The sequence below is a fragment of the Natrix helvetica genome (genome assembly GCF_964273705.1).
Source record: "Natrix helvetica genome assembly, chromosome: 5".
Lineage (NCBI taxonomy): Eukaryota > Metazoa > Chordata > Lepidosauria > Squamata > Natricidae > Natrix > Natrix helvetica.
The window spans coordinates 147,897,367-147,917,120 of NC_138551.1; the positions used below are offsets into that span (position 1 = coordinate 147,897,367).

A 19,754-nucleotide genomic window follows, 5' to 3' on the forward strand; every position below is an offset into this window, starting at 1 on the left:
TAGCCAAAAACATGGGGCATGGAGAAGGCGATGGTCTGTGGCAATCCCTGCAGCCTGGAACGGCTGATTGGGGGTATCCCAGGAGGCTGATCCACCCGCCAATCAGCTGAATCAGGCGGCAGTAATATGCTGAAGCTGACCTGGCTGTTTGCTATTTGCTGCAAGGAGGTGTCAGAGTTTGCAGCAGCAATCACATCCAGAAAGCAGACACAAGTAACGAATTCAGCAGGATTCAATAACTTCTCTTTATATATAATTTAACACAATAACTAAATATACAATACCAAAAGCAGCTTTTCCAACGTGGTAGTTCAGCAGAGAAGTCCCTTTGGGGAGAGGTGGCGGTCTATAAATTAAATAAAATTAAATTAATTAAATTAAAAATTAAGTTTCACTTTCAGTTTTAGTTTCAGATAACAGCACAGCATGCAGCTTTAGTACAGAACAAGCCATGCCCAGGCTCCTTGCTGTCTCCTTCCTTGTTGCTCACATAGCAAACACTGTTTGTTTCCATACAGCTCTCAACTCTCTCACACACCGACAGGATGCTAGCCATATGAATACCATGGATGCTGATAGGCAGAGGAGAATATTTTTTTCTTATTTTCCTCCCCCAAAAATAAGGTGCGTCTTATACCCCAGTATGGTATATATTACTAGCTGGATATCCGTGCTTTGCAACAAAACTATGTGATAGGGATGCGCAGGAGAAGTTTGGTTCACAATACGTTGGCTCAGTGCTGGTCGGTGATTGAAACACATAAGGGAATATTGCTCCCGCCGCCTTGAGTCCGGAAGCAGTTCCCTAGGTGGAAGATGTAGACATTTTGGTGAGGTACCGACGTTTAGTACTGTAAGGAGCCTTAGACTGCTCCTGAGTGAAGGAGTGGAATGTCTGCCAGTTTGAAGTGAGGTAACGGAATGTGAGGCAGCTGGCAGTTGGAACAGAGTTCTTTTCAGGTGGGGAGGGGGAGTAGAATGCCTTAACTCCTTAGCTTCAGAACGTGTTAATATAAAGCAACTGGCAGTTGGAACAGTTCTTTTCAGGTGGGGAGGGGGAGTAGAACTCCTTAGCATCAGAGAGTATTAATTACTATATAAAAATACTAATAATCTGATGGTCATTTTGATAAATTCTTTCTTAGTGAGCACCTAGAATCCAAGAGAAACATACAATATGTGCCAAATTTCAAGTTTGTCGGCTTTATGGTTGTGGAGATTTCGTGATGAGTGAGTGGTATTTGGCTTTTATATATATAGATTTATGACATAGTTCACCTCTCTCCTGTTAAAAAAAAAGGATCAGAGAGGAGGGCATTGCAACATAACATTGCCAGATGGCAATGGGTGGAAGAAGGCTTTACACCGGAACTGAGCCTGAAATTACCATTGTAGGCAGCTGTAAGTCCAAGCATGGCTGGACCTAATTTTTTAAAAATATTTCTTTACCGCAACTGTTAAGCAAACACTGCAGCCGTTAAGTGAGCACTGCGGTCATTCTGGAGATCGGTTTTCCCCACTGGTGGGGTTTCTTTTGCCAGAAATTGGAAATAAATGCCCCAAATGGGCAAAAATATTGCAAATGACCATCATGTGGACATTTCTCTTTAATTCTAGGTTGCTTCTCTCCTTGATTAGTTTCCATCCGTTGCTTCTTAGATACAGATGACCAGAGTTGGAAGAGATATTGCGGGTCATCTAGTCCAATCCCCCCCCCACCGAAGCAGACCCTACGCCATTTTTGCGGGATGGCAGTCCAGTCTCCTCTTGAAAGCCTCCAGGGATGAAGCTCCCACAACTTCCGATTGCAACTTCTGTTCCATGGGTTGATTGTTCTCACTGTCAGAAAACGTCTCCTTATTTCCAGGTTGAATCTCTCCTTGGTTAGTTTCCATCCATTATTCCTTGTCTGGCCTTCGGGTGCTTTGGAAAATAGCTTGACCTCAAATATTGGAAGACGCTATCCTGTCTCCCTTGGTCCTTCTCTTCCCTAGACTAGCCAGGCCCAGTTCCTGCAACTGTTCATCGTATGTTTTAGCCTCCAGTCCCTAAATCATCCTAGTTGCTCTTCTCTGCACTCTTTCTAGAGTCTCCACATCTTTTATTTTAGTGTGGTGACCAAAACTGGATGCGTTACTCTAGGTGTGGCCTTACTAAGGCTTTACTTAGTATTAGTACTTCCCTTGATCTTGATTGTATCCCTCTATTCATGCAACTTAGGATTCCATTGGCTTTTTTTAGCTGCCGCTGCACAGTACTGGCTCTTGCCTTGCATTCTTTGGAGAATAGCTTGGCCCCCTCCTCTCCGTGGCAGCCCCGCAAAATATTGGAAGGCTACTATCATGTCCTTCTCTTCAAACTTGGCTTCTTTGCAGAAGGAGGCACGCCGGGTCACGGGGAGGTGGGGCACTGCCGTGCCGAGTGTAAACAGACCATCCTCGCCATTCCGGTTTTGATGTCGGTTTGACCTGGGTGCAAGCTTTAGGGACAGCTGGCCGCGGCCGAATGCTTCTCAGCAATCTTGGCGATCGAAAGAAAAGTACATTTGGAATTTTCTACGTCGACAAAGCAGGTGGTTTGATGCCTGGAGCAAGGTGAAACTTGTTTGGTGTTGTTTTTTGTCCTACGATGATGCTATTGAGGGTCACCGTAGAAATGATAAATACGGCCATAACTGGAATTATTAAGGCGGCTAAGGAACGGCCGCTGCCATCCCGATGTAAAGAGGGTCACGTTTTGAGGTAGGAGAATAAGCCGCGAGAGGCACAGTAACATTTGGAAGGAGATAAAACACCACGTCGCTTCTGGCCTTCAGCGGGAATGCCTGTCTGATGATTGAGTCTGCCGGGGAATTATTTTTCAAATAACGAGCTTCGGAATTGCCCTTTGCGGAGAGGGCGAGGTAGTTCTCGACTTACGACCGCTCCTTCAGCAATGGGTCAAAGTTATAATAGCGCCGAGAGCGGGGGCAGGGGTGGGATTGAACAATTTTAGCAACCGGTTCTGTGCCCAGATGCTGGGGGGGCGTGGCTGTTGGGGGGGGTGGCTTCCTCGGCCTCTTCACAGTGATGGTGGTGGGAGTTTTCGCCCTCTCTGGCTCCGGAAGCTTTCCTCAAGTCTCTGGGAGGGTGAAAAAGACCTCCCCCGGGCTCCGGAGGCCCTCCGGAAGCCAGAAATGGGCCCACTTACAGTAGGCCCATTTTTCGCCCTATCAGAGCCTCTGTGCGGGCCCTGAACTTACCTGGCATGATGACGGCGCCATGTGGAGACTACTGGGAGGGGAGGGATGGGGTGGGCGGGGCCAGTTGATCCTTGTAACAACCTGTTCAGAAACCGGATGCAAAATTAGCCTGAACCAGTACGAATTGGCTGAATCCTACTCCCTGAGCATGGAGCAATTCCAACCCAAAGGGTTTTACCACGGTAGCTGGAAATGCGGGGTTGCCATCGCCAAGCAGTGCCGTCATGTGATATCCTGTTGTATGACCCCCTCGCTTAACAACAGGAATTCCCAGTTGCCGTCGTAACCTGAGGGCTAGTTGTACTGTTAAAGGCTTTCCAACTCGTTTGGGAAACGTGCGTTGGCACATGACAAATGGTTCTGGATCCTGATTTTTTTTTTCTTCTTCTTCCCTGAATGGATTCAACTGAATCCTTTTCTGGGTTTGAAAGATTTGAACCAGTGAGGCCACTGCATGCTTTCAAATTGGACGTTTGAATAAAAAATTCACGCTTGGAGAGCTGCCAGGCCGATCTCTGCAAAAGTTTGGCCAGGAGTCTTGGAGAATCACAAACCAATGAAGCGAACTAATGGCCTCCTGCAAACTCCACTCCCCTTTTGCCCCTCTTTTATTTTCTCTGGGAGGAGCCATTCATCGCCCACCTGTGGCCTCACTCCCAAGTCGACCCCTGTTCTTTAGCTGTTCCCTTCGCCTGGCAACTCTGCGCATGCACACACTGGAAACAGGCTCCAGCTGTTCCTCTGCCTCACTGATGTCTGACTCCGAAGGCAGCTGATAACTGTCAAATGGCCCTGGTCCACTCTCTGCCTCCGACACAGAGCCTTCCCCAGACTCCAGGACTGTCCCCTGTTCCTCCCCAACCTCCTCACTCTCCGACTCTGCGGCCAGCTCTGCAAGCCACAAGAGGTGATTAGTCCTTTCAGTGTTGTAAAATTCTCTCAGGGCAGTTTTATAGTAAAGTAGAATTATTTCATCTGGGGGTGACTTCTTTCTCGTTTGCCCACCGAGGCCGAGAGCGCCAATGACCCACGCTGCGCCCATATGCAACACTGTTCCCCCCCCCTCACCCCCCCCCCCCAAATATTGGGCCCTTCAGATCCGATCATTGGAAACTGGACAGGCTTGTGATTTCCAAAATCGATGGGCTCAACATCCCGCCATATGACTGACGGGTGAGAACCAGATCCGGCTTCTGGACTTTTCTCTCTCTCCGTCGTTGTTGTTTTTATTTTCGGGTTTTGCTTTGTGGTCTCCTTCTGATCCCGTTGGAGTTTTCGTTTGATTAAAGCCCGCGTATTGTCGGGTTGCTGTAGCAACAGTTTAGTTCAATTAATCCTTTGCCGGGGGAATAACATTAAAAGCAAGAAAATAAGAGCCCCAAATAAACAAACAGAACGGGGCCTCCCATCGGATCATGGAGGATTCCCACCGAATCCCGTGGAGTCAAAACTTTTTTCTTTCTTTTTTGCATTTGCAATTCCTTTTTTGGGGGGGGGAGGGGGAGAAGCACTGGGAGGGGAGGGGAAGAGATGGTTCCACGTTAATCCAGTGGATTAAAGCTGCCTTTTTCCAGATCTCCTTAGGAAAAAAAAAAAGGAAAGAAAGACCCCTCCCTGTCTGGCCCCTTCCTTCTCCCTATCCTGCCCCCCCCACAGTGCCCCACAAAGCCCCCCCCCCGCCTCTGTGCTGTCAAAGTGCCTCCTCTAATGAAGCAATCTGGCTTGACCTCTCTTTCGTCCGCCCCGCCGAGCCCCGGGGAGGGGGGGTGCTTTGAACCGCCAGCTTCACGGGTCTGCGTCTGCCCTGCTTAGAACAAAAGGGAATCCAGCTGTGGAGGTGGTTTCTGCAACAGCTGGATGCCTTCTGAAGTCTGGGGGGGGACACGGATGACTCCTAGGCAGGGTTCGAAGCTGCAGGAGGGGGGGCGTGCAGCCAGCATCTTTTGCTGCCCCCCCAATCATTTCATTTTTAATTTTTTTTTAATTAAGAACATTTTATACGGCCCCCGACTCGCTCACCGGGACTCTAGCCAGTGTACAAAAATCAAAGCCCAATACAAAAGCCCATTACACAACACACACACACTGACAATGAAAGGTAGACCTCAACTTACTACCATAATTGAACCCAAAATTTCTTTTTTTTTAATGAAAAGTAATTTTTTAAAACTGGTTTTCTATTCAATACGTTTCTTAGTGCTTAATGAACTTTGTGTTGTCGGGGTATTGTTCTAAACGAGGCTTCCCGAGAGCCTGAAGCAAACTCCTGATCCCGACAAAAACCCCTTTTATTAATTTCCTGTGAATTCTGCTCATTCACCTCCAGCAAAGTTTTTAAATGGAGGATTTACGGTCACAGACCTTCTCTGGCTTGGAGAGATGCCAGGCTGATATCTGCAGAACTTGGCAAGGAGTCTCGGAGAGTCACCAACCAATGAAGCGAACTAGTGGACTCCTGCAGACTCCACTCCCCTGTCGCTTCTCTTTTATTCCGTCTGGGAGGGGCCCTTCATCGTCCACCTGTGGCCTTACTCCCAAGGTGACCCCTGTTCTTTAGCTGTTCCCTTCGTCTGGCCACTCTGCGCATGTGCACACTGGGAACAGGCTCCAGCTGTTCTTCTGCCTCACTGATGCCTGACTCCGAAGGCAGCTGATAACTGGCATACGGCCCTGGCCCCCTCTCTGCCTCCGACACAGAGCCCTCATCAGAGCCTTCCCCAGACTCCAGGACTGGCCCATCTTCCTCCCCAACCTCCTCACTGTCCGAATCTACTGCCAGCTCCGCAGGCGAGCCACAATATGTAATTATTGCTTAATCATTATAAATTTACATTCTTAAATCTCCACCTCTTTTTTCCAACCACTGGAAAAATATATTCCATCATTTGCATCTTCTTTCTGTTTAATTTTCAATGTAAATCTCTCCATTTCTGCACAAATCTCATGCATCTTCTTGGCTACCTCTTTATCTCGCGGTCTATCTTCATTTTTCCACTATTGTGTGCATATCGTCCTCGCTGCTGTTAAAAGAACGGAACCCAAAATGTCCATTTTTGAGTGAGTTTTGCCCCGTTGGTTATGACTTCTCTTGCCACCGTTGTTAAGTGAATCGTTGCAGCGGTTAAACGCGTAACACGGCGGTTAAGCGAATCTGGTTTCCCCCCATTGACTTTGCTTGTCAGCAGGTCGCTAAATGGGACCACGTGACCTTGGGACAGAGACTGCAACCGTCGTAAGTACATGCCAGTTGCCAAGCGTCTGTATTCTGATCGTGTGAATGCAGGGATGCTGCAATCGTCGTAAGTGTGGAAAAACGGTAATAAGTCCCTTTTTGGTGCCGTGGTAACTTCTCATGGTCACTAGATGAAATGGTTATAAGTTGAGGACTACCTGCACCAATGATTTATAAGAGGTTGCTTTTTCAGTTGTTGAGATTCCCCCTTCCCTCGCACATTTGTGCTAGTCGTTCCCGACTCTAGGGGGCGGTGCTCGTCTCCGTTTCAAAGCTGAAGAGCCAGTGCTGTCCGAAGACGTCTCCGTGGTCATGTGGCCGGCATGACTCAACTCCCGAAGCCGCACAGAACGCTGTTCCCTTCCCACCAAAGGTGGTCCCTATTTGTCTACTTGCATTTTTAATGTGCTTTCGAACTGCTAAGTTGGCAGAAGCTGGGACAAGTACGGGGGCTCCCTCCGTTATGCGGCGCATGGGATTCGAACCGCCAATCTTTTGATCGACAAGCTCAGCCACTGAGCCACCACGTCCCCATTGATGCCAAGATGCAAATCCATTAGAAAAATGGTTCTGGGCTACATCCGGGTCAGTTCAACTCAAGATGAGCAAATAAGAGGCAGAAAAAGAGAGATGGGCGGCATATAAATCTAATAAATAAATAGCATTAAAAGCTGTTTTTAAACATGAGGGAGAGCCATTGGAGAGCTTGCCTTGGATGAAGAGCTTGGAGGGGGCGGGGGGGGGGCTTTCTGAATCCAGAGTTTAAGGAATGTCTGTCTCCTCCTTTTGCTGGTCTCTTCTGATGTTGGGCATGGAGGGGTTTGAACATAAGCAAGGCAGCGTTTGGAAAACGGGTTTTGCAACTTACTCAGAGAGAGAGAGAGAGAGAGAGACAGAGGGAGAAAGAGAGAGATGGGAGGGAAAGAGGGAGGGAATAAAGAAAGGAGGGGCTAGATGGATGGATAGATAAGAAGGAAGGAAGGAGAGGATGAATGCATGGATAAATAGGATGGGAGGGAGTAAGGCGGGAAGGAGGAAGGAGAGGATGGATGGATGGATAGGTAAGAAGGAAGGAAGGAAGAAAGGAAGAGGATGGATGCAAGATAAATAGGGTGGGAGGGAAGGAGGAAGGAGAGGATGGATGGATAAATGGATAGATAGATAAGAAGGATGTATGGTTAGCTAGTTTGGGAGGGAGGGAGGAGAGAATGGATAGATAGATAAGAAGGAAGGAGAGAATCAATGTGTAGATAGGGGAGGGAGGGAGGAGGATGGATATAGGGATAGGGAGGGAGGAGGGGATGGATGGATGGATAGATAGATAGGAAGGAAGGAAGGAAGAGAATGGATGCAGGATAAATAGGGTGGGAGGGAGGGAGGGAGAGGATGGATGGATAGATGGATAGATAAGAAGGAAGGATGTTTGGATAGCTAGTTTGGGAGGGAGGGAGGAGAGAATGGATAGATAGATAGATAGATAAGAAGAAGGAAGGAGAGAATGGATGTATAGATAGATAGGGGAGGGAGGAAGGAGGATGGATATAGGGATAGGGAGGGAGGAGGGGATGGATAGATAGATAGATAGATAGATAGATAGATAGATAGATAGATAGGAAGGATGCAGAATAAATAGGGTGGGAGGGAGGGAGGGAGGAGGGGATGGATGGATGGATGGATAGATAAAATCAGCTTTTTCAGTGGGGAGTTATGCCCAAGGGGAGGGTGTAGGCCTTTGTTTCCTTTTCATGTACTGATTAAGGTGGATCATTTATCCGGCTGTTTTTCATGTCGGAACATCTGGACTGGATCAGGGGACGTCATGACCCAGGCCAGATGTTTGAGGATAAAACATCGCCGATCTGACCCGTCTTTTCAAAGCACATGAAACAGAGATTTTAATTTTGACAATCAACATTTGTTTGGGAGATGCAGGTCGAGCGTGGGAATGAGAAACACATCCTCACTTAGCAACTGCCTCGTACAGTGACCGGTTGCGGACACGGCGGTGACGGGAAAGGGGCATCGTACGTTCGCAGCTGTGGCAGGCCTGCAAAGCAAAGCAAAGCCGAAGTCAGATCGTAAAAGCACAGTGGCCGGTTTCACTTAGTGGCCACTTCGCTTAACGACCTGTCACTAGTTCTGCTCCTGCGTCCCACATGGGAGATGGGTTTATCCATGGCCATTTTAACGTGCTGCTTGCTGCACTTCTGTTGTATGAATTTTAAAAAATATGATTTGCATGATCAGCAAAGTCGTAATTTGGCAGTCCCGTGGAACATGTTAAGTCACGAATCATGGTTTGCAAACTATTTAGCACCACCGTCTTCCTCTTTCTTGAAACAGATTTTGGGGTGGGGGAGGAAGGCTTAGGGGACAAGCTAGAAAAGTGACTGTGTTATATCCTTGTCTGTTGGTTGCCCCCCTCTATCTCCCCCACCCCATTTAAAGCCTGCTTATCCCCCATCTCTTCCACCCTTCCTCACTTTGGACACCCAGTAGTAAACTCATTTTAGAGGGGAGATACTCCAGTGTCCTCACATTGGGTGGGGAAGGATGCCTGGCCCTACTGTCCTCTCCTCCTCTTCCTTCCCCCCAACTCCATTCAGAGGCCTGTTGCTGCTGGAACAATGCTTGGGGGGGGGAGGCTCCATTCCCTCCCCCCCCCAATGTTGGCATCCATCCAAATCTGCTTGGCATTGCCAGGCTGGTCTTGCCAGGGATCAGCCAGATGGGCTGCCTTTCAAGGGCATGGGAAGACAGGAATAGAATAGAATAGAATAAAAGAGAAGAGAAGATAGAGAATAGAATATAGAATAGAATAAAATAAGATATAGAATAGAATATATATTTATATATATTTATATATTTATTAAATTTATAGACCGCCCCCTCTCCCCAAAGGGACTCGGGGCGGTGTACAGACCACAATAAAACAATATACAAACTTAGATAATTATAAATACCCATTAAAACAAATTATATGATAGGCTGTACAGTTATAGTTAAAAATTAAAACAACCTAAAAAATCTATCCCTAAACATTTAAAATATAGGCTAGAGGGACCCAAGCTACAGTTAGGCCAGGCCAGCTAAGTTAAACAGGTGGGTCTTAAGTTTTTTACGGAAGGAGCGGAGATCGGTCGTTATTCTAATGTCGGGGGGGGGGAGGTCATTCCAGAGGGTCGGGCCCATCACAGAGAAGGCCTTACTCCTGGGCGTCGCCCGCTGGCACTGCCTAGTGGATGGCACCCGGAGGAGTCCCTCCCTGTGAGAGCGAATCGGCCGCAGGGATGTATGGGGCAGGATGCGATCCCGCAGGTAGCTAGGTCCTGTGCCATGGAGCGCAGGATAGAATAAAATATAGCATAAAATATAGAATAGGAATAGAATAGAATTCTTTATTGGCCAAGTGCGATTGGACACACAAGGAATTTGTCTCTGCTGCAGATGCTCTCAGTGTACATAAAGAAAAATAAAATGCATTCATGAAGAATCATAAGATACAACACTTAGTGATAGTCACAGCCTACAAATAAGCAATCAGGAAACAATCAATATCAATATAAACCGTCAGGATACAACCCACAAAGTTGCAGGATGGAATGGGGAGAAGATTTGGATCCTTGGCAGGTGCCTGCCCCCTCCCCCCCCAGGGGCGTGGGGGTGGGAGAAAAGTTGGGAAGTTGCTCAAACGAGGGGGGGGGGAGAGCTCTTCCAAGCCACGCAGGGACTTTGGGCAGTTTTTAAACTTTTCTCCTGCTTTGGGGGGGACGAGGACAGAAAACCCAGGCGTCTGGTGGGGATAAGCTGAAAAGGCACGAGTGGATCTTTTTGGGGGGAGTGAGAAAGAAAGAAGGAAAGAAGGAATGAAAGAAAGGAAGGAAGGAAAGAAAGAATGAAAGGAAGGAAAAGGAATGAAAGAAAGGAAGGAATGAAAGAATAAAGAAAGAAGGAAGGAAAAAAAGAAGGGGGAAAAGAAGGAAAGAAGGAAGGAAAGAAAAAAGGAAAGAGGAAGGAAGGAAAGAAGGAAGGAAGGAAAGAAAGAAGGGGAAAAGAAGGAAAGAAGGAAGGAAAGAAAGGAAGGAAAAGGAATGAAAAAAGGAAGGAATGAAAGAATAAAGAAAGAAGGAAGGAAAGAAAGAAGGGGGAAAGAAAGAAGGAAAGAAAGAAGGAAAGAGGAAGGAAGGAAAGAAGGAAGGAAGGAAAGAAAGGGGGGAAAGAAGGAAAGGAAGGAATAAAAGAATAAAGAAGGAAGGAAAGAAAGAAAGGGGAAAAAGAAGGAAAGAAAGAATGAAAGAAAGGAAAAGGAATGAAAGAAAGGAAGGAATTAAAGAATAAAGAAGGAAGGAAAGAAAGAAGGGGAAAAGAAGGAAAGAAGGAAGGAAAGAAAGAAGAAAAGAAAGGAAGGAATGAATGAAAGAATAAAGAAGGAAGGAAAGAAGGAAGGAAAGAATAAAGAAGGAAGGAAGGAAAGGAGGGAAAAAAGAAAGAAAGAAGGAAGGAAGGAAAGAAAGAAAAAAAAGAAAGAGCCCTGAACTTCTTGGCCCATCGGCGGCATTAAAGCCAGCCGAGAGCGGCCGTGCCAGCAGGTCAACCTCGGGGCGGCGGCGGCGGCGGGGAAGGGAGGGCAGATCAATAACCCTTTGGCGACCGAGATGTCTGCGGCGGAGGCAGCAGCGGCGGCGGCGCCCCCTCGCTGGCCGAAATGCCAAGCCGGCCGCCGGAGGGGCAGCGCTCCAGCAGGCGCCTCCAGCCGCTCCCGGGCGTCTTAAGAAAACACACACACACACACGCAACCCAACTGCCTGCCGCGGGACTCCGGCGCCCCGTGGCTGCTGCCGCCGTCGCCAGCCTCCTCCTCCTCCTCCTCCTCCTCCGCCGGCGGCGCCTGCAAGGTGCTGCTGTTGCCGCCGCCGCCTCCTCCGCCTCCGCCTCCCCTTCTCCGCTGGCTGCCGGCGGCTGCTGCTGCTTCTCCTTCCTCCCGAGCGCGCAAGGCAGCCGAGGCCGCCGCCGCCACCATGCCGGCCATCAAAAGGGAGCGCCCGGATCGCGAGGAGCTGGCGCTGGCCGCCTTCCACCAGCCCATGGACTACCTGCTGCCCTTAGCGGCCGCCGCCGCCGCCGCCATCCCCGGGGTGACCCCGCACCCGCCGCCGGCTTCCTACGAGCAGCTCTTCGCCGCCGCCCACCAGCAACGCGCCTACTTGGAGTTCCACGCCGCCGCCGCCGCCCCGCCGCTGCCGCCCCCTCTGCCCGAGGAGCTGGTGCTGGAGCGCTTCTCCTCCGCCACCGTCTCCGCCGCCGCCGCCACCAGCAGCGCCACGGTAGCCGCCGCCGCCGCGCCGGACTTCCAGCCCTTCTTCGACCGAGGCGAGCCCTGCCTGGAGGTGGAGTGCGGCGACAACCGAGCCCTGCTCTACGTCCGCAAACTCTGCCAGGGCAGCAAGGGGCCCTCCATCCGCTACCGGGGCGAGTGGCTCACCCCCAACGAGTTCCAGTTCGTCAGCGGCCGGGAGACGGCCAAGGACTGGAAGCGGAGCATCCGACACAAAGGTACCGGCGCTCCAGCCTAGTCGAAAGCGGGCCCGGACGGAACCGGGAGGGTGGGCAGGTGCGGGCGAGGTTGGGCGATGTCTCTCTCTCTCTCTTTCTCCAGAGGCTCTGGGGTGACAGGCGCTCTGCCCATGGGCAGAGGCACTCTTGCTACTTCCTCCCTCGGCTCTTCGATCAAGGGTACCGACTACAGGATCTCGGGGGAGACCCGAGGAACCACTCTCTCCCTAGGCTCTCGGGTGGCAGGCGCTCTGACCATGGGCAGAGGCCCTCTCGCCACTTCCTCCCTCGGCGCGTCAGTCAAGGGTACCGACTACAGGATCTCGGGGGAGCCCCGAGGAACCGGGAGGCTGTCCGCTCTCTCTCTCCCCCTCGGCTCTGGGCTGGCAGGCGCTCTGCCCATGGGCAGAGGCCCTCTCGCCACTTCCTTCCTTGGCTCTTCAATCAAGGGCACCGACTACAGGATCTCGGGGAACCCGGAGGAAGTGGGGGGGGCGGTTTATTGTTTTTTTAAAAAAGCGGGTAACCCTCTCTTCTAATGCCAACCTAGCATTTCGAAAGCAAGTGGAAAAATAGGAGCCACCCTTGGTGGGAAGGTAACGGAGACGTCTTCGGACAGCGCTGGCTCTCCGGCTTTGAAATGGAGACCAGCACCGCCCCCTAGAGTCGGGAACAACTAGCACATAGGTGCGAGGGAAGGGGGAACCTCAACTTCCGAAAAAGCAACCTCTTATCAAGCATTTGTGCAGGTGGTCCTCGACTTACAACCATTTCATCTAGTGACCATGAGAAGTCCCTGAAAAAAGTGACTTACGACCGTTTTTCACACTTAACGACAATTGCAGCATGCCTGTGTTCGCACGGGCAATTGCCCGCCCACTAGAGCGGGGAACGACTAGCACATATGCGCCAGGGAAACCTTTATCTTTACCCCTATCTGCGGGATTCTTTAGCGGGGCTTGGTTGGGGGATGTGGGAAGCCTCTTGGATTGCGCGCAACCTTGCTTTGCGAGGAGGCCGGCGATGGGGATCTTCTCCATGCCCCCCCCCCTCTAGTTTTGGGCCGGGGCGCGTGCATGCGGGGAAGGAGGGGGGAGAGAAAGTGAGAGTGCATGTCGGAGTTCCCCCCCCTCCCCCGCATGGTTGGAAAGTTGCGCAGAGGCGCGCCGGAGACTTCGGAGGTGCGTCCCCCGCTCGGGGCGGGCAGAGAGGAGCGGAGGGAGGGGGCGGGCGGGGGAGGGAGGGAAGGAAGGAGAGAAGGGAGGGAAGGGAGCCTTCCTCCCGTTCTCCGGGGCAGCCAGACGGAGGGCTGGAGCCGCGCGTTCGCTTCCACCCTTCCCCTCCCCTCCGGCCGCCCTGGCGCGGAGCGCAAACGCCGCTTCGCTGCAAATGGAGCCGCGGCGACCTTCTGAGGCCGGATCGCTCCGAGACGGCGGCGGCGACTGCTTCTTTGGCGCCTGGAAGCGGGTGGGTGGCTGCTCGGAGGGGGGGCGGCGGCTCCGGAAACGCGCGCGTCGGGGCGAGAGGGAGGGGGAGACCCCAGCTCTGCCGCCCACCTGCCCTCCGTGGGGTTCCCCCCTTTTCCCAACCCGAGGAAACGATGCCCCCCAAATGAATTGCGATCCAAGCGTGCGTAAAGCTGGCAAGGAGGGCAGGTCAGACTCCCGGGGAGACCCCAGCCCTACAGCGCCCCTGCCCCCTCCGTGGGGTTCCCCCTTTTCGGCTCCTGCTTCCTCCCCCCAGCCCTACAGCCCCCCTCCCGCCGTGGGCTTCCCCCTTTTCGGCTCCTGCTCTCCCCCCAGCCACCCAACTCCCCAAAAACGGCTTGCGATCCAAGCATGTAAAGCTGGCAAAGAGGGCAGGATAGACTCCCGAGGAGACCCCAGTCCTACAGCCCCCTGTCCCCCGTGGGGTACCCCCTTTTCGTCTCCTGGCCTCCCCCCCAACCCTACAGCCCCCCTCCCGCCGTGGGCTTTCCCCTTTTCGGCTCCTGCCCCCTCCCCCCCAAAAACGGCTTGCGATCCAAGCGTGCGTTAAACTGGCAGGATAGACTCCCGACGGGACGGACGAAACGGGGCTCCAGCTAGAAGCAGAACCCCCGCCGTCTCCAAGAATTTGGGGTGATGGAGGACATAAGGAAGCCGGCGGGGTGGTGAATGGGTGGGGGTCTTGCTTTTGCGCCGCCCGGAATTTGGGCGCCGCTGGCATAAAAAACCGAAAAAAAGCAAAGCTGAGCAGCTGTTGTTGACGTCGAGGGCGCTTGGCCAAGCCTGGCCGGCGGCGTCCTGAACTGGCTGGGCTGCGGGGGAGGGGGGCGCTAAGAAAAGACCCCCACCCATTCGCTACCCCGCCGGCTTCCTTATGTCCAGCCCCCCTCCCCCACAATTCTTGGAGACGGGGAGGGGTCTGCTTGTAGCCGGAGCCCCGCTTCGCCCGTTCCCCCGGGAATCTACCCTTCCACCTTTACGCACGCTTGGATCGCAAGCCGCTTTGGAAGGATTGGGGGGGGGGCAGGAGCGGAAAGGGGGGAACCCCAGGAAGGCAGGTGGGCTGCATGGATGGGGTCTCTCCCTCCTTCTTCCCCCCCGCCCCGTCTGTAGCTTGCTTCCCCCCCTTTTTTTTTTCCAACCGCGGAAAGAGCCTGAGGCGCTTGCAATTGCAATGTGTGGCGTGGGCGCCCCGTCGCCGGTTGGGACTTTGGTCTCTTTTCTCCCGCTGGCTGTGTTTGCCTCTGCGTTTGTGTGTCTGGTGTGTGTGTGTGTGTGTGTGTGTGTGTGTGGAATCGGAAGAGGCGGCTTTGACATATCATTAGCAGGATGCGGCGAGCGCAGACTGGGTGCGGGGGGGGGGGTTGAGGGAGAGGCAGACCGGCGAAAGGTCGTTTTCGGGCGGTGATTGACACCTCGCCTTGTTTATTGATTGCCTGGAAGGAAGGAGGGGGGAGGAAAAGAGGGGGCTGTCTGTCTCCCACCCACCCCCTACCACCACCCCTTGTCCGCCGCTTCTAATGAAGCCTCAGCCCCGCTCCAACCCCGTCTCTGCCTCGGGGGAGCGCTTGTCCACCCCTTCCATCCTCCCGCAGCCTTCGCGGTCGGTTGGTCGTAGAGAGAGAGACGGGGGGGGGGAATATACAGCCCTTCTGAACTGCATGTAGAGTGGGGGGAAGGGTGGGGGAAGAAGGCAGCCTGGCCCCTCCTCCTCTTAATCCCCCCTCCCAATCCTCCCTCCCCCCCCCACTCCCCATTAGTCACCTTTTCAGTCTGGCCAAGGTTTCCCCCCCCCCTTCCTTTCTTTCTTTCTTCCTTTCTTTTCTTTTCTTTCTAAGAGGATTAGTTAAGGGCTAATGAGGGTGGGGGGGCACGCTTCCTTTTCATCCTTTCCACGGGGAGAGAGTTCAGTTAAGGAACGGGTTGTGGGGGCCTTGGAGGGGCCGAGTGGGGGGTTAGATGGGCAGGGGGGGGAAGGGCTGGGGGGAAGCGGGGCTGGCGTCTTTTGTGCAATGCCTTCTCTCTCTCTTCCAAACTAACCTAAGCACTTTCTCTTTCTCTGCCCCCCTCCCTCTTTTTTTTTTTTCCTTCCTACACCCAGGGAAAAGTTTGAAGACGCTTATGTCCAAAGGAATTTTACAGGTACATCCACCAATCTGTGATTGCCCTGGGTGTCGAATTTCGTCTCCAGTGGTAAGATGATTGTGAAAACAAACAACAAACCCAAAATGAATCCGGATTTTTTTCTCTCTTTCTCTCTCATCTGTATGCCACGCTTTTTGCTGTTAATATGTGGTGTGTGTTTTTGGGGTCCTTCTGGATTAAGTCTGTCATTTAAAACGGCGGTCAACAACCTTTGGACCAGTTTTGTGGAAGACAATTTTTTCACGGAGAGGGTGGGTGGGAATGGTTTCGCTCGCTCGGCAGCCACTCACCTCCAGTTGTGAGACCCGGTTCTGATTTAAAAGAAGTGGGTGGGAGAGGGAAAATCAATCAATCAATCTATCTATCTATCTATCTATCTATCTATCTATCTATCTATCTATCTATCTATCTATCTATCATCTATCTATCATCTATCTATCTATCTATCTATCTATCTATCATCTATCTATCTATCTATCTATCTATCATCTATCTATCATCTATCTATCTATCTATCTATCATCTATCTATCTCTCTACCTACCTACCTACCTACCTACCTACCTACCTACCTACCTACCTACCTACATCTCTCTCTCTCTCTCTAATCTATCATCTACCTACCAACCTACCTATATCTATCTATCTAACTACTCATCAGTACTTGTTGTTGTTAGTTGCGAAGTTGTGTCCGACCCATCATTACCCCATGGACAACATTCTTCCAGGCCTTCCCATCTATCCTATCCCATCTCTCTTCTCTCTCATACTACCTCCCTCCCTCCCCATCATTTCCCTCTCTTCTATCCATCCATGCATCCATCTATGCATCCATCCGTCCATCCATATCTATCTATCTATCTATCTATCTATCTATCTATCTATCTATCTATCTACCTATCTATCTATCATCTATCTATCTATCATCTATCTATCTATCTATCTATCTATCTATCTATCTATCTATCTATCTATCTCTTCTCTCTTATACCTTCCTAGCTATCATCTGTCTCTTCTCTCGTCTGTCTGTCTGTGTTTATCTATCTATCATCTCTATTCTCTCTCCTCTTATCTACCTACCTACCTACTTACCTATCTATATCATCTCTCTCTCTCTCTCTCCCTACCTCCCTACCTATCTATCTAACATCTCTCTCTCTCTAGTTTGTCTGTGTTTATCATCTCCCTCTCTTCTCTCCTTCTATCTATCTATTTATCTATCTATCATCATTCTCTCTAGTCTCTCTCTCTCTCTCTCCCTCCCTCCCTCCCTCCCTATCATCTCTGTCTCTCTAGTCTGTCTGTCTGTGTTTATCATCTCTCTTCTCTCTCCTCTTATCTACCTACCTACCTATCTATCTATATTTATCATCTTTCTCTCTCTAGTCTGTCTCTACCGACCTACCTACCTACCTATCATCTCTCTCTAGTCTGTCTGTGTTTATCATCTTTCTTCTCTCTCCCCTTATCTATCTATCTATCTATCTATCTATCTATCTATCTATCTATCTATCTATCTATCTATCTATCTATCTATCTATCTATCTACCATCTATCTATCTAATTACCTATCACCTCTTTCTCTCTCTCTCCCTACCTACCTAACTACCTATCATCTCTCTCTAGTCTGTATGTCTGTGTTTATCTATCATTTCTCTCTTCTCTCTCCTCTTCCTATCTATCTATCTATCTATCTATCTATCTATCTATCTATCTATCTATCTGTCATATCTCTCTCTCTCTCTCTCTCTCCCTACCTACCTACCTACCTACCTACCTACCTACATATCTATCATCTCTCTCTCTCTCTCTAGTCTGTCTGTCTGTCTGTCTGTCTGTCTCTCTCTCCATCGTATTTCTTATCCACCCTCTCAGAGGAATAAAGCCAACCCTACCGGACTGGTCCTTCTCCTTTGAGATCAGAGAAGAAGGACTGGCTGTGGGATCTTCAGAAAATCATCTCCACTGCTTAGAAGGACTGAGAATGGAGATGGTTCGTCTGCTTTTTTTTCAAGCTCCTCCAGATTTTTGCTCTATCTATCTATCTATCTATCTATCTATCTATCTATCTATCTATCTATCTATCTATCTATCTATCTATCTATCTATCTATCTATCTACCCAACGTAGATGAAAGCAGTTGTGTTCACACAGGCCTTGGAGAGCTCTTTTGTCTGGGAAGCAACTACTGCTGTCTTCCGGTGTTTTCGTTTTGTGTTTTCCCCTTTTCAAGTTTTGCATGTTTTTGGAAATGCGAATTTTGCAACTGTAGGTCCCCAGTAGAAACCTAACAAATGTCAGAATTCTGCTGGTCCACTGGAGGAGATGCTTTTAGGGGGAGACGGCGGTTTGGACACAAGGCCGCAGATACCACCGAACATTTTATCGAATTCTTATGAATTTCGTAAGGATTTTGGAGCGGGGAGCTGGACGGTGACTGTGGAAGCGGAGGGGAAATTGGTGTTTGGTGGATTGCCGCTCAGGTGTCGGGGTGGCCGTGCAGATGGTAAAGCTTGCATGGTGTGTGTGGCTGTGTGTGTGGCTGCAAACAGATGGGCCTCACCACTTTCTGACGGGGGGGGGAGGGCATCCCTAGCGTGGCAAGTTTTGCCATTCAGTTTCGCCCAGCCTCGCCGGTTTTGTGATTGAAGTCAGATGCTTGTATTTGTTTGGAGGTGGTGCTGTGGGGGTTGGGAAGAATTTGGCGTTTGAGAAAGAAAAAACAATCCCATGGGATCCGAATTGCGTACATAACTTGTAAGGCTGGTGAAAAACAGATGTCTGGCATTGCTTATTTTTAAAGCACATCTGGGAAAAGAAACAAGGAACAGATTTTTTTTAAAAAAACAACAACTCCCGAAGCTGCTTTTTTTTACGGGTGGAGGGGTTAACTCTTAAAGAGAAATCTGTCACAGATTTGCGCATGTGTCTTTAAAGATGCTGGTGATGACATTTGAACCAATTTCATTCTGGATTAAATTCTTAGCAGAAACAATGAGTAGAAAGTAGACAGTGTCTAGCTTGAAATAAAGGAGAGAAGCACCCATCCTTTTATGTCTGAATTCCCCACCGTTCCTATGCTCAAAATATATTCCTGGGTCAAAATGTACGTTCAGTTCTCAGTTGTTTGATTTTCGTGCCACATGTCAAGATTTTAAGGTGTTTTTTTTTTTAGATGAGATGAGTCTTTAGCCAGTAGCTGGAATCTTATCGCATATGAAGCCAACCCATGGTTGGGTTTTGTGCGTGTGTTTAAAATCTGGTGTGACTTCAGCCTGGCGGTTTATAAATGTATGACTTAGCCTAATGTATGAATACAATCAATGGTGTGTTAATAATAAAACATGAGGAAGCAAAGTAAGATTCACAGACGAAGGGAAGAGCTAAGGAACAAGGGTCGACTTGGGAGGAAGGCCACAGGTGGATGGTGAATGGCCCCCTCCCAGAGGAAATAAAAGAGGAGCAAATGGGGAGTGGAGTTTGCAGGAGGCCATTAGTTCGCTTAATTGGTTCATGACTCTCCGAGACTCCTTGCCAAGTTCTGCAGAGATCGGCCTGGCAGCTCTCCAAGCCAGAGAAGGTCTGTGACCATAAATCCTCCCTCGAAAGACTTTGCTAGGTGGCGTAAGGTTTCCTGCTTGACCAGGAGGTTGGACTAGAAGACCTCCAAGGTCCCTTCCAGTTCTAATATTCTGAACATTGGCGGGTGGGAAGTTTTTCTTAGTATCTCTGTTAAAAATTCAAGGCTTATCCATGAGTATATACCAGTGATGGCGAACCTTTTCGGCATCGAGAAGCTCAAACTTGAACATGTGTGCGTGCACCAGAGCCCTGGAAAACCAAAGACAAGCTAGCTGGCCAGTGCGTATGCAGCATGGGTTTCCAGCATGCACACCGGCCAGCTGGTCTTTGGGTTTGCAGCATGCGCACCCGCCAGCTGATTTTCGCATGTTCTGGAGCACCGAAATCAAAGACCAGCTGGCCAGTGCACACATGCCTGTTTTTTGGCTGTTTTCCAGGCCATTTACAGGCTGTTTTTCAGATCGTTTTCTGGCTGTTTTCTGGTGCACCAGCACCCACCAAGACTGGAAACCAGA

General features: G+C 50.2%; 1 protein-coding gene across 8 annotated transcripts in view; it reads left to right on the forward strand.

Annotated features, from left to right (window-relative positions):
* The first annotated feature begins 11,156 nt into the window (after window positions 1–11,156).
* SAMD11 (sterile alpha motif domain containing 11) overlaps window positions 11,157–19,754 on the forward strand; it is a 115,770-nt gene continuing 107,172 nt past the window's right edge. For 3 of the 8 annotated variants that reach the window (XM_081954917.1, XM_081954919.1, XM_081954920.1), the window contains exons 1-2: window positions 11,157–12,026; window positions 15,615–15,706. In XM_081954917.1, the coding sequence (XP_081811043.1) occupies window positions 11,492–12,026; window positions 15,615–15,706 (627 nt within the window). In that variant the 5' untranslated portion in view covers window positions 11,157–11,491. Of the gene's footprint in view, window positions 12,027–13,295; window positions 13,494–13,571; window positions 13,682–14,127; window positions 14,147–15,614; window positions 15,707–19,754 lie in introns of those variants that run through there. The other 5 variants (XM_081954918.1, XM_081954921.1, XM_081954923.1 and 2 more) reach the window with 5 other exon arrangements.